Genomic DNA, 22831 nt, shown 5'->3' with positions numbered 1-22831 from the left:
CGTTTCTTGAGCACTGACTCTGTAAATTCTGAAGCATTTAAATATTGTAGTTTAAGAGCTGTGTTTTATTCTCTGTTCCCTACTATGTTATTCATTATGTAAGCTACCAAGTCACCTTTGTTCACAGTGTATTAATCTTGATTTTCAAATACAGAATAAAAAGATTGTCTTAATTTCATATTTTTTTTCTTAAAAAAATATTTTTCTCTTCAGTACAATAAAATGAAATCCCAATTTAATTTTCAAAAATTCAAATTTATCAAGACTAAATTTAAATTGGTCATCATTTGTCAATTAAGCAGTGATTTTTAGCCTTCTACCAATTCCACCAATGTGGTAAGAGTCACTCTTGAATGTTTTAAGACAAGCATTTTAAAAATCTTGGAATTTAGGCCAATTTCTAAATTTAGATGATGTTTTCTTCCATCTTTCTAGTTCCTGATATTACAAACATGTTGAGTGTTAATTATAAAGTTTTAATGTGTTTTAGATCTACTGCTACATTTGAAACCCTGGCATGGAAACAGTGTTGCTAGTTCGTCACAGGAAAGCCAGCAGTTCACATATTTTCTGAGGTTTCAGAAGTCTTGGTGCTAGCACATGATTTGGACATCGAAGTGGTGTCCCTCATATGTATGTACGTACACATACCAATAGCTGGCAAGAAGGTGGATTGTTTTAATTTATTTTGGTGATGTCTCAAATGGATCACCCTATAAAATACAATAGGAGTGATGTCTCAAATGGATCACCCTATAAAATACAATAGGAAAAGAATTAAACAGAGCAAGAATAGACAAGATTGTAGATTTGTAGTCCGTGAATAAACAATAAATACATTTTTTCAAAGGGACAGAACATTGTATCTTTAGAAGAAGAATCAGAGTATTGACTTCTTTGCTTGAATATTACAGGAATGTGAGGAAAACTCCCGAATGTCCGTCTTCCGATCAAAAGAAAGGGAAGAAGCCTCGAAAGTCCCCCATGAAGATCCGTCACGTGTTTAGGCGGAGCGGGAGCAAAGGCGAAGATGGTGTATATAGCAGCGGATATCTATTCGGAGTTCCTCTTACCAGGTTGTGTGATGGAGACAACATTCCCAAGCCGGTTATGGTAAGTTTTGCTCACTGCATCGGGTATTACGTTTAGTCCGTAAAAGTCAAATAATGTTCATGCATAAAGTACACAAGTGCTGAGTGTTACACAAGTAATGATTGGTTCTGTTGTGTACATAAATATCCTGTTGTCCCAGCTGGATGTTCCAGACACAATTGACCAAAGAGGAACTTGCAATATTGTTAATTTTAACCCCATTTTATAAGGGTCAGTATATATCCAAAGATATGATGGATCTACATTTTGGATTACAGTGAATATGACACTAAACAATGAGACAATGAAAATCCATCTGATCAATCAATATCTTCTACGAGTACCCACATGGCCAAGCCACAACGTAAAGCTCTTTCACAATTCCACCACAAGGCTCTCCCTTCTACAGCGGTCTCTTTTCTACAGGCTTCCTTGCTCATATAATAACGTGCCTCCAAATGTTGACATATCCTTGTCAGAGCACAGTTTCAAAGAATTGTTAACAATGTATGTGTAATTTTAATATTTCCCTGTGCCATCTTGTACTCTATTGTTTTCCTGCTGTTACTGTTTAGTCAAACGTGGTCATTCAGTACTGTATTTGAAACTTTAGGTAAATTAATAAACGAAATAAATAATGTAACTATTTGGTCTAGGAATTAATTCGTAAGGTTGTTACGCACACATTGAAGCTGTAGTTCAAACACAAAATACATAAATACCTTAAGAAAAATATTGTCCATCGCGAGCCACCAATGTCGCCCATCTGTCAGGCAAGTTACGGATTCCGTGGCGAAAGAAATCCTCATCCTTTGGAACGATCCAGTCAGAGACCCATTTTTCGATATCTTCTGAAGAAGTGAACCGCTGTCCAATCAAATCGTTATTCATGCAATCGAACAAGTAGTAGTCCGAAGGAGCAACGTCTGGTGAATACGGCGGGTGGGGTAAAACTTCCCATCCGACATTTTCTAAATAGGTTTTGACCAGTTTTGCGACATGTGGGCGAGCGTTATCATGTTGAAAAATAAGTTTATCATGTCTGTTCTCCCATTCTGGTTTTTTCCTGGCCAGAGCTTGCTTCAAATGCATTAATTGTCGTCGATAACGTTCTCCATTAATAGTTTCACCCGGTTGCATCAGCTCATAGTACACCACATCTTTCATATCCCACCATATGCACAGCATAACCTTTGCACAGTGAATATCTCGTTTCGGTTGTGATGGACCTGGTTCACCTGGCTTCACCCAGGCCTTTTTTCATTTCGGGTTCTCGTAATGGAACCACTTCTCATCGCCAGTAACAATGCGATGCAAAAACCCCTTTCTTTTCTGTCTTTGAAGCAGCAATTCGCAAATGTTTTTTCGGCTTTCAACGTCTCTGTCTTTCAATTCATGTGGAACCCAATGTGACATCTTTTGAATCATTCCCATGGCTTTGAGGCGTTTGGAAACTGTTGTTTGATCAACGCCTAATGCTTCTGCAAGTTCTTCCTGCGATTGACACGAATCCTGATTGAGCAATGCTCTCAATTCTTCGTCTTCAAATTTTTTTGGCTGTCCAGGTCGCTCTTGGTCTTCCAGGCCGAAATCACCACTTCTAAACTGTGCAATCCACTTCTGACACGTTGGCTTAGCTAGCGCATGGTCACCATACACGTCCACCAAAATACGATGACTTTCGGTAGCACTTTTCTGCATGTTAAAGTAATGAAGCAGAACACCCCGCAAAACACTTTATCTGGCACCAACTGCCCTATACTACGAACGATGCGTGCTGACAGGTGTCTTCAACGCATGTATGGATACACGGAACTGTGGGACGATACGCTCGTTACGCCATCTCTTGTCCAGGTGCACAAATTAATTCCTAGACCAAATAATATTAATAGAGTTGCAGCATATACAGAGTTTCCATTCATTCTCAGAAACCCTGTATTACGTGTACAATGTATATCATGTTGAATCACTTGAACAGGCTAACATTGATAAAAGCAATGAAAAAATGTTTTGTGTGTTCTTAAAACATGCTAAAGGTTGTTTTGAATTTTTTTATTTTTTATTATTATTATTTTTTTTTTTGATGCACCTGATTTGGATGAACATGTTTTTTTGTTAAACTGTTTCTACCAAAATTTAATTTTCATACATAAAAGTAGAAATTGCCAGCTTCCGTGACAAAATGTTTAGAAGTAGAAGGTTTCAGTCTTGCTTGAGGCATGGATGTTCTGTTATATTTGCTTCTTTATCTATTTCAGCATATTATGTTTCATCATTGTTACCTTTTGCTTCAGAAAGCAATTTTAAAATATCAAAAATGCAAAGAACATGTTGTCGAATTCTAAAAGTTCCCCAGTAAGAATAGGAGAAAATAAACCATTTTATTTTCACAATAGACAAAGTGAAAGATAATAAGTTCAACCTGTATAATAGATATTAATCCTATCCCTATTCTCTCGACAGTCCATGCTGCAGCAGGTCTTCATGAAGGGCCCGTTCACCCAGGGGATCTTTCGTAAATCCGCAAACGCTCGCCTTGTGCGTGAGCTACGGGAGAAGATGGACTCAACAACCGAAGATCTGCCTCTGGACCACGTTCCAGTCCTGGTGACGGCAGCGTTGCTCAAAGATTTCCTCCGTTCTCTGCCTGACCCTCTACTCGTAGCTGCCCTTTACTCCGACTGGATGGAAGCCATTGAATGCTCTGACGACAAAGAGCGCATCCTACGGCTAAAAGCGTAAGTATATTGGAGATGCTTACCAGTCAGTTAATATCCTACATTTCATGGATAGTTGTACATCACATGTTTTATATCATATTTGTTAAACTTTTTTTATATCAGGAACCAGTACTTACGTTATTAGCAATTCTCGTAAGTTTGGTAGATTCAGAAAAGACAATATGTTAAACCTTCTTCAGGAAGCACATGCCACACTGTCTGAAATGACATTTAGCTTGCTATCAGGTGAAATTAATCCAGTAGATTTTAACCAGAAAACCACAACTGAACACATCAATGTCAAAACATGGTTCTTCAAAGCACCGGTCTTCTGTCCTGCAATACTTTTTCTTATGTGTTACAAGATCTGTAACAAAGTTACACTACATAGCAACATTACATGGACCGACCTTCCTACATTAGAGTTAATCTAAAGTTGTTTTTCCAGTTAGTTTTGGAAAGTAAAGAGCACATTCACGAAGGATTTACTTGTAGGAAAATCATATTTAAAATATGAAGGAAATTGCACAGAATTGTATATATATAATTTGTATTGGCAAGATTTACACAGTCTGACAATTAAATAATTAGACTGATTTTGAGTTGTCCCACGTGTATATTATATCTGCGAAGTAGTTTGCGGTGTAGTATTGTGCACAATCTAGAACCTGGCAACACCTCATGAATTCTGTGAAGGTGTTGTACTTTTGTCAGCACATAATCACTATGCAGAAGCAAGTGAACATCAAGTTTCATGAAAGACATCCAGAAAGCTGCTTGCAGGAATAAATATTTCGTGAATTCCATTGTTGTGAAAGATGGAAGAAGCTAAATTTGCCAAGAGACAAGGAAATTCCGTTCCAAAAATCAAGGGTGAAGACTATATTGTTTTGCTTTTTTGACAGCAAAGCCATTACACATCATGTACTTGTTCCAGAGCATGAAACGGTAGTTGGCTGTTCCTATCATGGTGCTCTGAATGATTATGAAAGAGAATTGTTTGTGTCAGAACTTAGGATCCTGATCCAGCCAGTTTGTTCCTGCTTCACAATAGTACATGGTGTCAGCGAGCAGTGGTTTGTTCAGCCTGGAAAAGAAAGTGAGTGTGTTGAATCCATCCTCTCTACTCGCCAGATTTATTCCCCTGTGATTGCTTCCTATTCCTAAAAGTAAAGGTTCTGCCGAAAGTACATACTTTTGATGCAGGAACATCAAACAGGTTCTGATATCGAATTATCAAGTCATAAGACACGAAGAGGTCGTTTCAATCATTGGCCAACCGTGCCAATTGCTTTATCAATGCAGAAGGAATGTACTTTGTGTAATAAACAGGTAATGTACAATATTTTATTTCCTTTCAATTTGATAATTACTGTCCCATTACTTAATTGTCAGACTGTGTACTTTTAAACTTGTTTGAATCAGTTTCCAAATTCAAATACTTAGGAGTAATATTAACAAATGAAAATGATATTAAAGAGGAAATAAAAAGTAGGCTTAATTCAGGAAATGCATGTTACTTCTCTCTTCATAAACTTTTTTCTTCTCGTTTAATATCTAAGAAACTAAGAGTTAAAATATACAAAACAGTAATTTTGCCTGTAGTATTATATGGGTGTGAAACTTGGTCCCTTACATTGAAAGAGGAACATAAATTGAGAGTATTTGAAAGTAAGATCCTTAGGAAAATATTTGGACCTAAAAGGGATGAGGAGACAGGTGAGTGGAGAAGGTTACATAATTTAGAACTACATAATTTGTATTCATGTCCAGATATTATTAGAATAATTAAATCAAGAAGACTTAGGTGGGCAGGCCATGTGGCACGAATGGGAGAGGAAAGAGGAGTTTACAGGATTCTTGTTGGGAAACCTGATGGTAAGAGACCTGTAGGAAGGCCAAGATGAAGATGGAGGGACAACGTTGAGATGGACCTTAAGAGGGGATGGTTTTGGCACTTGTTTATATTATGTTGATTTGAGTTTGGTTAAAGTTTGTTTTAAAGGTTAACTTTAAATATATATCAAAAACAGCAAAAACAAAAGAGGACCACGCTTTACGTGGCCACACGCAGACCCTATTCCACGTGTGGTGTTCCGTATAGTAACAGATATCCCCTGAGATATCTGTTAAGCAACAGACGAACTTTAGCCTAACTTTAATAATCGGTAACTAGAGGAGGGCTCAATAGGCTTATGATTCACTAAAATGATAGAAGGTCAGACACCTTTAAACGACATATTTATTCATTGAAAAGAACACCGCTTGCGGCATAGCTGCCACCAAACATGAGCACTTCACTGTACATAACACAAAAAAGATATACAAAAGATTTTGTACTTACATATCAGCCGTTTTCACACTATATCAATCATACCTGGGGCCGTACACACACTATTTCACTCTTTATCGCCACATCCCAACACATGGACAACTTTGGGGTACACCACACTAAAAATTTAATATTATGTGCTTCCTTGGTGTAACAAAGGCTTTGGGGAGTGATAAATGAGTTTTCCTGGCTTTTCTTGGATGGATGGCTAAGAACAACTTGGATATTCTCTGATATCCTATGGATGCTTCTATGGCGTCAGTTCTGCCGACCGTGTGGTCTGGCTTTCCACATGGGATGAGGGACACAAAACTCGCTATTTTGCTGAATTTTCACTGGGATCCTTAAATGCACTTGTGGACACAATATCCCACTTGGTCACACACACTTATGCCTGTGTTTACTGTAACAGGACCTTAAATCCCTGTTCCCTTTATGTAACCTTTGTTGCTGGCATAGGTGGCCATTCACACACTGGATTTTACCAGCAACTTCCAGGTGACCTGCTCTCAGGTGGGTCTGCAATACAAGTGAGCTTGAATAGCAAGCTCAGAACACAATAGGCCATCTGAAAGTCTCCTCTGTGACGTCACAGCCTTGAAGGCTTCTCATTGGCCAGCTGGAGTCCTTTGAGATCTTTCCTTGTCTGTAGGAGAAGTGCCACTTTCTCCCACCAGATGGCAGAGTTATCAATTGCTTAAAAAGTGTACACAAAAGTGTTTTTTCCATCTTTTCTGGCTTAATTATGCCAGATAATTGCAAATGAGTTTACTTTTAATAAATTAGGCATTATTTTACCTATAGGTGAGTGTTATCTCTGATTTTCAGTAAAGAATAAAAGATTTAGTAAACATGTGATTTGGAGCACATGGTTTTTGTTCTCCAAAATGGCTACTGTTAGCCTAACAATGGTTGGTTCTTTATAAATAAAGCATTTCTACCCCTCCCATGAGTGACAACTGGTTGGTAAACATGACCCATGATTCTAATTGGGGTGGGGTGGGGGGTATAAGTCTCTGGGAAAATAGCTCTCACAAGCTTTCCCTGATGCCAACCTAATGGCCCTTGTACTTAGGTTGGCCTGTGGTTATTTGTGTGTGGGCATGTATGCCCAATGCTGATTGGTCATAACCTAAAGGAAATCGGTAGGGATGGAAAAGAGTATATAGATTTTGCTCAAGATAGGGACAGATGGAAGGCCTGTGTTGCTGCAGCCATGAACCTTCAGGTTTAAGAAGGCTAGAGAGTTAGTTAGTTTTGTTGGTGTACTTTTAAGAAAATTATGCATGTATACATACTTTTGTCATGTATTTAGTGACTGTAGTCCTGATGCATTATTTTTCCTTCCAGCATTCTTCAGCAGCTCCCGAAAGCTCATCAAGTCATCCTGCAGCATTTTCTCTGCATCCTGCATCACATTGCTCTGAGGGCATCCGAGAACCTCATGTCGCCATCGAACCTTGCAGTGTGCGTAGGACCGAGTTTGCTGTGGGTCCCATCGCTCACTCCGGCATCTTCCAGAGCAGTTCCAGCATTGGTGGAGATCCTGATTGACAGGTGCGAGGAGCTGTGCGGACCCAACGTCGTCACATTGATGGGAGAGCCTCCGGAGAGGGATCCCACGCGACAGGACAGCGGGGCAGAAGAATCGGATAGCCTTCACTCTGGGAACAGCTTACATTGTAAGTATGGTAGCAACATACAGTATGTTCAATAAGTTTCCCAACATAGTCATAGTACATATTACCCCTAGACATATACATGACAAATTTACAGTGGAACCCTGATTTTTTTGTTCCTTGATTTTTATATATTTATTGTGAATTCCGGTACATGATGATTTCGGTACAAAAACTGGACATATTTTGGGATCAATGGCTGTATGTAAAATGGCACCTGTGTTTAAATGGTGAATAAAACTCTAAATTTGATTTAAAAGCAGCACTTATTACTAGAGGCACATAATTTTGGTAAATAAAAAAGCAAAATTTCGGTACAAAAATGGTCAATTTCGGATTCAAAAGCGGTAAATGAAATAAAATTTCGGTGTTATAGCGGTGAAAAATCTGATGAAAAGAGGTATATAAAAAGACATTTTGCTTTTAAAATTGTGAATATAATCTTAAATTTGATTAAGAAACTACACTTATTACACAAAATTAACATTTAACTTCTAATAGCACATTTATGTAGTTATCAGATTATTAAGTTTATTTCTGTGTAAAGGAGTCCATTTTTGCTTCTCCAATATTAACAGCAGAATTAATCAATTTTCCATGAATTGCATAACTCACAGGATAATTCAGACCTTGGAAGGTGTCACGTTGGTAAATAAACCCTAAATTTCGTGTTTAAGAGTCTATTTAGCATTTTGCAGTTCATTTCGCATTATTTCGTGACAAAACATGATAGCAAAATGCATCTCTCACCTTTCAAAAAATATGAAAAATTAACAGTACAATGAGTTTTTTAACATTTCGTTTTTTTGTCAAAAACGAAATATGCATGCCCCTACTTATTACACAAAAGAAACATTTTCTTTCTTATAGCACATTTATGTAGTTTTCAGAGTTATTAGTTTATTCAAATATTGACAGTATCATTTTTCCATGATTTGCATAACTCACAGGATAATCCAGACTTCAGAAAGTGTCGTGGTGATAAATAAACTCTAAATTTCGTGTTTAAAAGCTTATTTCATGTTTTGCAGTTCATTTCACATCATTTCATGACAACACATGGTAGAAAAATACACCTCACACCTTTAGAAAACTTGAAAAGTGAACATTAGAGTGTTGTTTTATATTTTCCAGCATTATACATTCAATCTTCATGGTCCTAATGTAATAAAATGTTATAAAACTTTCCTCAATTTTACATTTTCCTGTATTTAAAATTTTTTCAGCTTTGTGCCCTGAAAAACACGAAATCAAGGTTCCACTGTGTTGTAACATTGCATCTATTTATTTACATCATTTGCCTTGTGTGTTGTCGTTCATGCACCCATATACGTGTTACTATCCATCCCTCAGCACTGTATATATGTCCACTCACATCAGCAATGGCAACAAATGACAAAATACAAATTTGAGCAAATGTTCCACTTGACCTTCAGAACATAGTTTCCAACTATGGAAACGAAATAATTTCCAAGCAACCGAATACCGGCCAAGTTTCAAAACTGTCTTAACAACAGGATATATGCAAGTAAGAGTACGGGGACTTCTCTCACAATCTGTACTGCTATTTTACTTATTTCTTGCCATCTACGAAGAAACTTGGATGAGTTGCCTCAGTAGCCAATTGCGTTGTTTCTAAGTTGAATGGAAATAAGTGAAAGAAAATCATAATTTTCAGTCTGTACTATGCTTGTGTATACACTTAAACACACTGTCTGCCTGATGGCACAGTGGTATCTTCGTCGCCTTGTAATCAAGGGGTCCCGGGTTCGATACACGGTGGAGGCACATAGTGGCTCAGATCCCACTTTGAACTGTAGGTCCAGTCCCAATTAGCCTTACGGTGCATAAAGTGGAGTTAAAACACCAACCCAATCAATCAATCAATTAAACACACTTAAAGAATCATTCAATTTAGCAGTAATTACCAAATTCCGAATGGCTTGTTAGATTTTCATATTTATTTATTGCTGTTTTAATTGATATTACAGGGTGGCTACTCACTGGGAATTCCTTGAATTCTGGGTGAATTATGCATGAATTCTGCTTGATTTTTCTCCGTAGACGTGAAAAATTGCAACTTTTATTAATCCAAATCCTATTGAATTTATACATATTGATAAATACCCTGAGGCGAGATTTTCAGTTCAGCATTCTCTGTTGTTAAATTCTGTACTTCCCAGGCCAATAAAGGGAACGTAGGTGTAGCATTCCAATCCAAGATGCGGGCTATTTTGGGAAAACTCAACATGCTGACCAAGGCAGAAATTTATTTTATTTTAAAAGATAAACTAAACATAACGTTTCAACCTTCTAGCAAGGTCTTCTTCAGACTCTGCACCAAGTACAAAAGAAACAAGGTACAAAATGGGAAGCTGTATATACACAAAAATCACTCCCCTCCAGACATAAGATTATTAGAAAGTTGTTTTTTTCTGGAACATTCCAGCAGGTGGCCTTCCCTTGTCAACTGTACTTTCACCTGACAGGCGATTTGAATAAACATTTCCTTTCATCTGGAAAGTGGTTGGACTGTTTATCTCACGCTCTTTTTCCTTATCCTTTCTTTCTCTGTTCCTCTTCCTCTTCCTTCTCTCCTCTTTTGATCTTGTCCTTTCCACTCTAACACCTTCTTCCATTTTTTGTTTATGTTGAGTCCTCCATTCCAGTTCATTGTGACTTCTCTATTTCCTTGGCCTCCTGGTTTGGGACGGAATCCTAGCTACAAAATCAGTCAGTTGTTAAAACAGGGTTGGCATTGTTCTCTTTGACTCCCAACAGTGTAAGATCGCAGGAAGTCTGATTGTGACGAATAGAAAAGGCAGACGAATCATATTGCCATTGACACAACAGATAGGTGAAATGGGAAGGTTTCCACCGGAAACTACAACTGCTGTAGTATAGAGGCTATCAGACACTGTTGCTTATATTTTTTGTCACATACTCCAAATGATATTTCCTGCGAACATTATATTTTTTGACTTCGTTTCTCTTTTTTTTCTGATTTAACAATATTTGACTTTGTTTGATAAAGAAGGCCAGGCATAAAAAAATATTTTCAGTTTCACTTACGTAAATGGGCAAGCAGTGTCTGTCGGACACAGTGTACAATTTGAATATGTATTAACAAAAGTACCTTCCGGCCTAACATGTTTCATATACTATGCTGCAAGAAATACAACAACATGCAATTACGATGGTGATGAATACAAGAAATATGGACATAACAATTATGATTAAGTTGAGTATCATGTCATTCACTTGTTTCCACAGCGATGAAACATAAAAATCTCGCATTAGAAGGGCTAAATCCATTTAAAACAAATCAGTGTCCGACAGACACCACTTCCCCGGACACGTTACAAAAATAGCTTGCCCGGATAAGGGTTTACATTGGGATCAGAGTCACTATGCTCCTCCAATGGATATCGAACCTATGATGCGACGACCTTACCTCTTACGAAACCACCTTGTGAATCAGCTGCTGTTGCATTTATAAAGTTTGCACTGCTTGAAAGTTTTTTCTGCAGCATACAGAGAGTTTCTCCGTGGACTCTTCTGGGTTGTAACGATCATATTGAATGAAAGTTAATGGGATTCTTACGATCCGGAAGCGTTCGTGACTGTACTCACGGACGACTGGAAGATCACCACAGAAAATATTGAAAAGCATATGGTGGTGCAGTCAGGGCCGGATTAACCTATGGGCAACTGGGGCAATTGCCCCGGGGCCCCCACCAAAGGGAAGCTTTGAAGGACCTCCACCAGAAAAATCTTGTAACGAAGTGGTTATGCTTGTGAAAAATTACATAAGAAGTTGTATTTAAAAATTTAAAAAACTTCAGTATTGTCGTATGTCTACACTCTTCTGGATCCAATTGTAACACAGCTCTCAGTCCATCTGTTTGTATATATTTGAACCTCAATATACTTTATACCATGGATTGATTTGCCTGTGGTGTGGACACTTATTCAAACAATCAATTCTCAGATACGATTAAGATAATAAATAATCCTATGAAGTACATAACTTTCTTTCGTTAATAACATCGTATTAGAACTGTGAGGTTTTTCTAGGGGAAAAAATTGTGCGGATACTAGTGCTCTCTCTCGGTGCATCAGTGAACTACGGTACACCTAACTTTAAGCAGCGCTTTTGTGAACCGGGCTAACATAAGCTAGTGGACGGGGGAATGAGTTGTTTGTTTTCTTTTGGCTTTCGGCCATTGAGTACTTTTCTCAACAGTGTGTGACTTAAGTGTTATTGTTGAGTATTGACGTGTTCATATCTAGACATTTAGATGCAGAATTTTACTGCTGCTGTAGCGCTAAAATTTATGTCCTGTAACTTTATTTTACTGTGCTATTCTCCCTGCAAACCTATCTGCGATATGTTCGATTGTGAATGACAACTGATTCTAAAATCAGGTCTACTATTTCAACTGCTGACAATTGGTGGTTAACATATTGAGCTAATAAAGCTCCTAGTAAAAAATAAAAAAATAAAGAAAGGGGGGGGGGGGCATGGGCCTCCACAAACCTTGATACGGCCCTGGGTGCAGTACTTCAAAATATATGATTGGACAAATTGTATATTTTATATAATCAGAGAATAGCATTTATTGCACTAAAAATAATAACTCTTTTATACAATTTTCATCTTACACCAGTTATTTCATTAAATTAATATTAATTAATAATTATGCCTATTAATTTATTATAAGGAGTTTATAAAACTCCTTATATAAAAGTCCCTCTTTTATAGCACCTAAAAATCCGTTCCCTAGTGTTTAACGTGGGATGCGGAAGACACCATACGGAGTGTTGAAACATTTCCATGGAAGAAAATGATGCCAAGTGGGTGTCTTTATTATTATTTTTAAATTACAAATTTATTACACAATTTTGTATTATTTATGTTTTTAATGAGACTTTCTTTTTATCCCTCAGATACCAGGCTGTTTTCAGCATGAAATTTGAAATTGCATACTACTGTAGATATATTTTTTTTTTATTTCAGGAACTTAATGATAGTGGAGTTACACAATGATACATCGTTTTGCTCAGTATGGATAAGCTTATAATGTCATGCTAATGAAAAATGTGTGTGTTTACTAATTGGAAGAAGAAGAAAATTTTAAACTTTTTTTTCCCCCCCAGAAAGTTCTTGCCTGAACTCATGCCTTATACTTTGTTTTCAGTTTCTCCGGTTTTTCATGTAATCATCACTAATTCTGAACGTCATGGTTTACCTAAAGAGGTAGATAAAAATGGGTTAAGTAATTAAGTTAATATGAAATTTCAAGGTTTTTGCTGTCCCTGTAGCGATTAGTGGCCAAACATTCCAGTGGTTGACACCTAACAGCACTTATGTGCCGTAAAAACAGAAAAATTGAAAATGTTGCATTATATGTATTATAGTACAAGGGTTGATCAAATGAAAAGATACAAAATGATGCTGTTGGTGTAAATGAATACTTTATTCAAAGTATCCTCCATAGACCTGAGCACATTGATCCCATTGATGAATGAGCCGAATTATTCCTTTTCCCCAGAATTCCTTTGGCCGTGACGCGACCCAGTCCTTCACAGCGTCCCTGAGTTCATCATCCGAGGTGAAGCGCTTTCCTTTGAGATGCTTTTTCAGGGGACCAAACACATGGAAGTCTCAGGGGGATACGTCCGTACTGTAGGGTGGATGGTCTAGCTGCTCCCACTTGAACCTGGCCAGTTCCGCGCGTGTGACCCTGGAGACGTGTGGACGTGCGTTATCATGGAGCAGAACCACACCCTCCGTGAGCAGCCCCGGTCGTTCGTCTTCCCCGTAAAAGTTCACCATCCGGCGATGAATATCGGCCGGTTTAACACCTTCCGCTGTCAGAAAACGGATAACGCCTCGCTGCTCCTCAACAGTCAAATTTGCCAATGTTAACGCCATCCTGTCCGAACACGCACTGCCACGTCACTTGGACGGCGCTCTGTATCGGAGCCTCTGCTCTCTCCTGCGCATGCGCGTTCCCCTGCATGCTCCGATGCCGCGTGGCAACTCCTACATATCACGCTACGTTCTCCCATCGCGGCATCGGTATTATATAAACTATTCCGTTGTTACGACGTTTCGTACCTTTTCATTTGATCAACCCTTGTATTAAAGAAAGGTAAAGTTCCCTGTGCATTTTGCACCATATAGAAGGATGTGGGAGTAGAACCCCACGCATTCTTCAGTCTTGGCCATTTTGGAGGTGAAGTGATTAACACCATGATTAGATTTATTTTAGGGTGGGATGGACTGTGTTCAGTTTCATATTGTTTAAAGGTATTTTCTACTCTTGGGGCGGCCGATTTTAATGCTGGCAAGGGAAGTGGGGAAGCAACCAATCCAGCAGCTTGTAGAATGAGGTTCACGTAGTACTTTTTCCTCCCGCATCGTGTCTGTCGGCGCCACTGCTGCTGGTTGGTCTGTGGCGTAATCCCAGCTTCCCACTTCCCTTGCCAGAACAAGGACCAGCTGCCGTAAGTGAAAAGACCTATAGTAAAATGCATTCTTGTGCAGGAGGGATATATTTATTTATGATTAATTCCTGATTTTAATATGGCATTAATTACAATAGCAACTGCATTTCTAGGATATGTCTTACCATGAGGTAAAATATTATTCTCACGTGTAACAGTAATAACCAATCTCTCATCTGTCGTTCCATACTTGGGCAACAGCCTAGTTCAATGAATTTGAGGAGGGTTATCAATCGAACACGTATTATTTCTCCATCTGTACGTCTCTCGTGATAGTGAATGTAATTAACATGAATATTCTATGTAATTTTCCTAAAATTAGAATATTTGTTGTGAAGTTGAGAAATATTTTCAAACATTCTGTGCCAAGATAGTCACAAGGGTTTGTAGAACTGAAAGTAAGGCATTTCTTTTTACTTTTCAGCTGGTGGCTTGCGTCGTGACGATTCTTCCATTGATAGTCTGGAGCGTGAACTGATGGAACCAAGTCCCCTCCCTCGGAAGGATAAAATGTCCCTCAGCCGAGATTCAGGTCTCACGATGTCAGATTCTCAGCTGTACACCCCCGACGAGGAGGAGAGCGAGTCGACAAGCTCTGGACACAGCGGTGAGAAGTCCGGTGGCCAAACTCTCTATAGGCAAGCATACTCTGATTACAAGTCACAAGGCTACAACTCGTGTTACGAGCATAGCAAGATTACGGGGACATTTTCGCATCCTCTGGTCACTTCGACACCACAGAAGCAGCAAGAGATGAAAGAATATGTGCGTGTTTATAGTGGTTGGGAGGAGAGGATTGAGGGGTACCGGAAGAACACCGACGAGTCAATTTACGCGAAGACTCCAGCTCGACTTACGCAGTCTCATCTTGGACACGGACAGGTGATCAATCCAAATTTCCAGCGCCAGGATTGGTTCAGACAGAGATCTCATCTTAAGAAGCTTAGCTTGAAGCAAGGACAGTACCTGTCCTCGAATAATGATGGTTGTGTTTTGAACCAGTCAATGTCAACCATGCATAACAATAAAGTGAACACACTCCTACGCCGAAGTGCATCGGAGGAATCCCTTCTGAACTCGTACAATGTTGATCATTTAAGTGCCAATCCCAAACGCCCGGCTCTTCACCGAAAAGGGCGTGCCCCGGCTCCCCCACCAATCCAAAGGCTTCAGGAGTCGACGCAGCAGTCCCCGAGGCTTCACAATCGTACCAACCTTCGCCACCAGTTGATCCACCACTACAGCTCAATTCACCAGCCACCAGCTTCGATGCTGAGGTCAAAGTCCGCACACCATCTGTACTCTGGCAGGAGGGATTCTGATGAGATAGAGCTGCTCCGGGAACCGTTGCCAGTAGTCAAGCCGCACCAGGATCAAAAGGATTGGTCACGTTCCCAGTCGACTCCGCATATCGATGAAGTGGATTGCTCATATGATTCAAGTACGCTGTCTGATGACGACTCGACTCCGCATGTGTCTCGGTCGAACTCTCGCGGTAAAGATTGCACTGCAGTGAACACCGCTTGGGAGAGTGTTTACGGCAGTCTGGGTTCCGGTAGCGGCAGTCAGAGCGGGACTCCGAGGAGCAGCCTGAGTACACTAGAAACGACAGTCGCAGGGAGCACAACGAGCAGCGGTAGTGGGTCAAATGCTCCAAACTACAAGGATACCATAACTCGTCGCCATCGTCATGCTGCATCAGACCAGGAGCAGGGTAATTTGTCTTCTCGTTCCAAGCAATTGTACGAAGAGTCCCTGAGGATATACGGTGAAAAGAAAGTTCCCGTGGAACTGGTTCACGCTGCACCCATCAAAGTGGACAGTCAGGACAGCGATTCCGACCACCAAACTCCTCCACCTTTGCCGCCAAAAGCCGAAGCTCCACCCTTGCCACCGAAGCAGAGGCTGACTCGAAGAAGCTTTCCGTCCACAACCGCCGAGTCTGGAGTGAAACTACGTCATCTGCCACCCGTGCATGTGAACATTGAAGGTTCCTCCCCGTCAGTGCCACGCAACAAGTTACCGCGACCGGTAAGCTACCATGCTGACCTTTCATTCCTTCATACAGTTCAAAGATCCGAACCTATCTACGCTCCCGTTCCACGTGCAAGGAGAACCACACTCAGCGGAGGAATGTCGACATCGTGTGCCACCGAAACTTCATACACTGAACACCAAAAGGTTCAAACGGACGCCAATGTGGAGAAAATGAAGGGAACATCTGATGATTGTGGAGTGAAGGACGAAGGTATTCAAACTCGAGGATGGGAAGGTTCAGTGGAGAGGAAACGAAAAGACAATGAAGCTCAAAAATCAAGCAGGTCAGAACCAAAGCAAACTGAGCATCGCAGTCGTCTTAGGCGGCGAGATGCCATGGCTGGCTCAGCGCAGAGATCCAAGTCTCTTCCTCCAAGTGAAAAGACCGAGACGGAGGAAGAACCCCCAAAAAAGGAATTTCACGAACGGCTCAACCTTCGCAGTGAGATTAGCTGGAGCGTATCCCAGCTGAGGACTTTGTTTGGGGGCAATTCAAACAGAAAATCCTCGGGCAGCTCCGGCCCTCCACCCTATCGTCCACCCCCAAGTGTTATCCGTAATAGCCGTGCCCCAATTACAACGTACCATTTGGGAAATAGTCAGTCAGAAGTGTACGTGACAAAACTTTTGGACCGAAGGCACAAGCGCTGTGATTCCACAGACAGCAACTACGGCGAGGAATCGTACGTTTGACCTCGACAGCAAAAATGTGCTCATAATTCATGTGTTCGTTGCGTAAGTGAGTGTTCATAAGTCTGCAAGTGGGTGTATGTGTGTGCGTGCTCGACAAAGCCATTACAAATTCAGAAGGTCCAATTCAGGACAAGTACAAGTCAAGAGAGCATTTACCATTATTTTTGTAATGAAACGTTGAAATGTTTTAAAAATATTATTCGTCACGTTTTAAGTGACGCTTGCCAAAATCTCTATTCAAGCTTTTTTTTTAAATATAAATATATATATATAACTTTGTTCATAACTTGAGAGTACACACTGTATTTATGTTGCATTTCATTTCATGTGTTTGAAATCTCACTCAATTTTTATTTTTTATTACTCAGGGTCACTTGCATAAGAACTTCAGCTTAAAGCCAGTATTTTTTAAATGTATTTAGCTTCAGGTGTATAATTTTTGCTTTTGAGTAAGCATGAATGCTATACATTGCTCACAAAAGTGTCACCGAAGAATGGTCACAAATGTGTTTGTCCCCCCAAACAATTCCTGCAAGCTTTTGAAAAATTTTATATTTTTATTTTCACTGTTTTTATGTATTTGCATTGCATGTGTATATTGTCCTCACCTTGCGACAAGCTGAGTTATCACTTACATGTAAATACCAGCGTATATTTTTTTTAAAGAAAATGAAAAATCAAATTCTTATTTTGTCATTGTATGTTGACATTTTCATATGTATTATATACTGAAATATTGTAAATGAGTGAGTTCATGTATTATATGTAACTAACTAGAGAATAATAGACCTTTATATGAAATTATATGTTAGTTTCTTTCTTTATAGTTTGAGGTGTTTCGTAAATTTTCATTCTTCAGGTAAAAATGTAAATATCTCCCCAGGGGCAGTCATCCACATATTAGTTATACAGGTAGGACTCCATACATTCTGAATCTGTTATACTGGATGGCCAGAATTAAAGTTGCCCTACTCTGTTTGAAGCAACAGATTGCCCTGAAACTTAGTATAAAGGCTATGGAGACTATGGGGAAGCGAATGCGGGTGGGGAAAAAAAAATAGTTCAAACTTTCAGCACCAGGTGGAAATGTGGTGCTTTTAATTAAATTTCCCCTACTCTCAGCCCTCTGGAGCCCGTTCGAAGCAACTGATTGCCCTGAAACTTAGTATAAAGGCTATGGAGACTATGGGGAAGCGAATGCGGGTGGGGAAAAAAATAGTTCAAACTTTCACCACCAGGTCAAATGTGGTGCTTTTAATTAAATTTCCCCTAATCTGAGCCCTGAGCCCGTTCGAAGCAACTGATTGCCCTGAAACTTAGTATAAAGGCTATGGAGACTATGGGGAAGTGAATGCGGGTGGGAAAAAAAATAGTTCAAACCTTCACCACCAGGTAGAAATGTGGCGCTTTTAATTAAATTTCCCCTACTCTCAGCCCTCTGGAGCCCGTTCGAAGAAACGGATTGCCCTGAAACTTAGTATAAAGGCTATGGAGACTATGGGGAAGTGAATGCGGGTGGGAAAAAAAATACATATATACAACATTATATAGGGCCATCAAACACACAAGGAAGTCAATTATTCCCGATAATATCATTGGATAGGATGAATCTCAGTGGGAGGTTGTCCTTGTTGTGACAGGAGTCGTGCAAGTCTTGCATAACTTTGATTGCACGCTCACAGAACTGGTTGCTTTGGGCAATGTTGATTGGAGAGGCCTGTTGGGTAGTCATTCATAACTGCAGATAGTTCATCAAAATCTTCAGCGCGAAACAATTGACTTCTGAACCAATGGTCAGCCCATGAGTGGGAAATGAATGAACAAATTTTACGGAGCCTGTTCCGGGTTCCAGGCATCAGAATAAACGCAAGAAGGGCTAGAATGGCACGAGAGTTCCATCGTGCATTGCTGATGTTTGGGATCTGTTGAAACTTCACGAAGGGGATCTCATTCCTGTCAGTGAAGTGACGGAAGACACGAGTGAGGTGGTAGAGAAACTTCATGTCGTCTCTCCAGCCGCCTGTTTCCTTAATCTCAGTTTTACCGTTGCTGAAGGCTGCTTTCAATTTATCATAATTGCTCATCAAATCCTGCACAAAGAAGTGCTCGATGTTCGGTGATTTAGTCGAACCATGGAGCTCATCGTCCATGACAACGCGAAGAATGCGATCCAGCACATGGTGCTGGCAACTGATGAACTTGGGTTTGGGGTGACCATTCTCTTCGAACATTTGCTGCAGCCGAACAACAACGCCTGTCTTCTTGCCGGTATTCACGCTTGTTGTGTCTGCAACAATCATCACAATTGATCCCCAGAGGTTGAACTCCTCTAACATATCCTGGAGTCCTTCTGCGATTGTTTGAGCTTTCCCATCTTTCAATTTGAGTACAGACAACTTAATTTCTTTTGCTACATTCTTTGAGGACCACGGCCTGATATTCAAAGCCATCAATGTGTTTGCCGTCAAAGTGTATGCTCCACTTCTCCAGATGAAGCGTGCTCACCAAGTGCTTCTTCATCTGAGCAGCTCTCGTGTAGATAGCCTTGTGCATTGCTGACTGACATGGGGTTGGGATTTCAATGCCCTCACCAGAAAGCTGGCGGCACACCTTTGCTGCTCCGTGGGACGACAGCTTTTAGCTTGTAACAAGGCATCTTGTAATGCCTGTTGGGTTATGCTTCCTTGTGCTCCTTGATGCTTCATTCTCATCCTCCCAAGGACTGTCTTTGCTGTTGTCGGATGAGTCCGCGTAACTGTCGGAACAATCAGGTGGCGCGGAGCTGCTAAGCGTTGACACAGTCGCTTCCATTGCCTTCTTTCGCTTGGATGGGTGAATGGTCTTTGCACTAGCACGTTTGCAACTGGAAAGACCAACATGGCCCTTGCTCTCAATTTGCAGTTTGTAGAGGTTCTCATCCTTTTTGCACATCCATTCGCCTTTCACCTTGGTCACGTCAAACAGTTGATTCAATGAATCAAAATTTTGTTTCTTTCTGCATCGCTCATAGTCTTTCAGAAGGTTTGCTAGTTTTGCACAAATGGCTTGATCAAATACATGCGGGAAGTTCAATGTTTTGCTCCATATGGCTTTAAGCTCCACAGCAATTAGACCGATCCTCTCTCTCCGTTCTTTGGCAGTGGATGCAAGAAATTTGAAGCGTCCAAGGACGTGGCTTTTCAGGGGCATGCGACTCCGTTCACTCAAGGGTGCTTCATAAATTGCCACGTTGCCTCTTCTTGATGGCGCTTGAAACTGGACTAAGTTCTTTGTCCAGGTTTCCTTGTTCTTCTCAGTGTTAGAAGACCTCTTCTTGAACGACATGTTGTCTTCTACTCAGCAACTGAAATAGAAAAGGCCTTAACGTAAATATTAAATACGTAACAAATTAAAGAAACTGTTGTTCAGATTCCATATATTTTATTTAAAAACAAGCAAAAAAACAATTATAGAAAATAAAAAAAAGACACACTAATAATATATTAGATGCTCAATTATAATTAGCGAGAGAGTTCAATGTAGCTCACCAAATAATACAAGGATTTCTTTATAATGTACTCTGGATAATGCGCAATTGTGTGTTGTGCAATAGTTATAATAAGGCAATAATAATGTTGACACCAAATTAATCTAATTAAAACTCAACTACCCGCTTTGAACACCTCGCTTATATAGCAGTTTATACCACACTGCAAAACAGCTGAAGAAAATTTTAGTACTGTACAGAAGCTTCCTGAGTAATTACGTCACCGTGACGTCTCAGTCCGGCCGGACGGCGCACAGCGTTCTATGATTTTCTGGAATATTCCATACAATTCTCTGGTGCATAAATTATTGCACTACTCCGTTTGCTGAATTATATTATATATAAATATTGTACAATTTATGAAATGGTAAAATGGCATACATAAAATTTAAAAATTGTTTTTGCTTGACCTTTTTCAATATTTCAATGGAATATACCTCATTTTAGTCAGTAATAGGCAAAAGTTCATCCATTTGTGCTACAGGAAATAATTTTTGAGAAAAAAAATGAAAAAGTCATCACCCTAATGACCACAGAAGACTAGACTAGTTCAAGAAGACAATCTACATGCAAAAGAGTGAGGTAGTTAGAAACTGGTATGAAATAGTGCTGTAGATTTCAGATCAGTATTTTGATTTTTCGTTTGTTATCGCTCTTTGTTTTGTTTGCGATTTGAATTGGCTGTTACAACTCTTTTAACATCTCTTTTTAATCTATTTTCCCACGATATTACTACGCGTGAAACTTCCATTTCATTTCATTGGGTGTAAGGTATGAACCTTTAAGACACCCAAATGACACCTCTCCTCCACACACTAGTATACTCAGGAATTTAGGAAAATTAAAAATGTTCAATTGAAAGCAGTAGAGATCTCTGGGGAAACCAAAGTGGTGAATGCAAACCCACCTTAAAATTACAATAGACTCGCGATTAACTGAGGGAGTGGTTGGAAAACATCGTGCTTCATAATGCCCCTGCTTGTTTACTAGTAAGTTGGAGTCAAGACACCATCCGCGCTACACGTGTTCGTTACATTGTCGGTGTATCCGATTGTTACGGTGGTGTTTAAATCTGTGTAGGCCTATTCTAAGCAAGTAATGTAGTATGAGTGGCAAACGGAAAAGGTGTGCGGTTTCTCTGGAAACAAAATTCAACGCAATAAAAAGGTTGGATAAAGGTGAGTCTATTAAAAAGGTTGCTGCTGGTTATGGAGTCGGGGAATTGACTGTTGGAGATTGGAGACGTAAGCGGAAGGACATTAAAAAGTGGGTGAGTCAAAGTGTTATCATCATCAGAGTTTTTCCGTATCCGAGGTAGTCTCAGTCCCAATTAGCTCAGATAATCACGAGTCTACTGTACCTGATTTGGTTTAGAACAGTTTTGAAAATGATGGTTAAAAATGATAATGTATAATAACAACTCATGGCATAACAGGCCATGAGGGCCAGGTCCTACCAACTGCCGGCCTGGCCTCACTCCCACATGCATCGTGAGAGGCAGATAACCATCATTTGGCCAGCACAACAATTGATTGATTTGCTTTATTGTACTTCCCTTTTTGGCTTATTGGCGAATATGTGGGTGAGTGATGATATGATTAAATTGATGAATGGACACACTCAAACATCCATACCGAAGGCAGGATTCGAATCTGTGACCTCTGGCATCGTAGCACGATCTGCTAATTACTCTGCCACGGGGATCAACACCAGTACGACAAACCACCAGTTGTCGTAGGTTTTATATAACCAGGTTACTCATTCGTAGCTTCCCAATTTCCTCACAGTGGTGGGTGGCCACCAAATCCCATACAATGATCGCAATCTTAGGAGAAAAGTTGTTACTAACCATGGTGTGTGTCCCATGGCTCGAGCCCAAAGCATAACACCTAAGACTGCACGGCCACAGTGCAGCAGTTAAAATTGTTAATAATGACATATTTATATAGTGTATAATCCATAGGCGTAGCTAGAACTTTATATTTGGGTGTGCACAAAGAAAAAAAAACGGTCTTGTACCTTTTTAATAGCATATTTTGCAACACAATCACTTGGCTCTTTAACTGCACTGATGTTTGTAAAGGAATATAAATTCACTAAATGAGTGTTGAAAATTTCTGAATATATGTAGTAGAAAAAAATCAAATTGCATAGAAGGTACACACACACAAAATGTTCATAAATGTTACAAATACATCAAAATACACATCATCTATAACAAAAGAGACGTCTCTCAAAA

At 39.8% G+C, this 22831-nt stretch overlaps 1 protein-coding gene across 5 annotated transcripts in view; it reads left to right on the top strand.

The window, feature by feature from the left end:
* LOC145997440 (uncharacterized) overlaps positions 1-17870 on the top strand; it is a 697926-nt gene extending 680056 nt beyond the window's left edge. For all 5 annotated transcript variants that reach the window (XM_083134479.1, XM_083134481.1, XM_083134480.1 and 2 more), the window contains 4 exons: positions 915-1113; positions 3556-3830; positions 7495-7826; positions 14761-17870. In XM_083134479.1, coding sequence (XP_082990605.1) covers positions 915-1113; positions 3556-3830; positions 7495-7826; positions 14761-17066 — 3112 coding nt within the window. In that variant the 3' untranslated portion in view covers positions 17067-17870. The remainder of the gene's footprint in view (positions 1-914; positions 1114-3555; positions 3831-7494; positions 7827-14760) is intronic.
* The last annotated feature ends 4961 nt before the right edge of the window (positions 17871-22831 follow it).

The sequence above is a fragment of the Lepisma saccharinum genome, chromosome 13 (assembly GCF_977018435.1).
Source record: "Lepisma saccharinum chromosome 13, izLepSacc3.1, whole genome shotgun sequence".
Taxonomy (NCBI): Eukaryota; Metazoa; Arthropoda; class Insecta; order Zygentoma; family Lepismatidae; genus Lepisma; species Lepisma saccharinum.
This window is presented reverse-complemented; position numbering and strand designations above follow the sequence as displayed.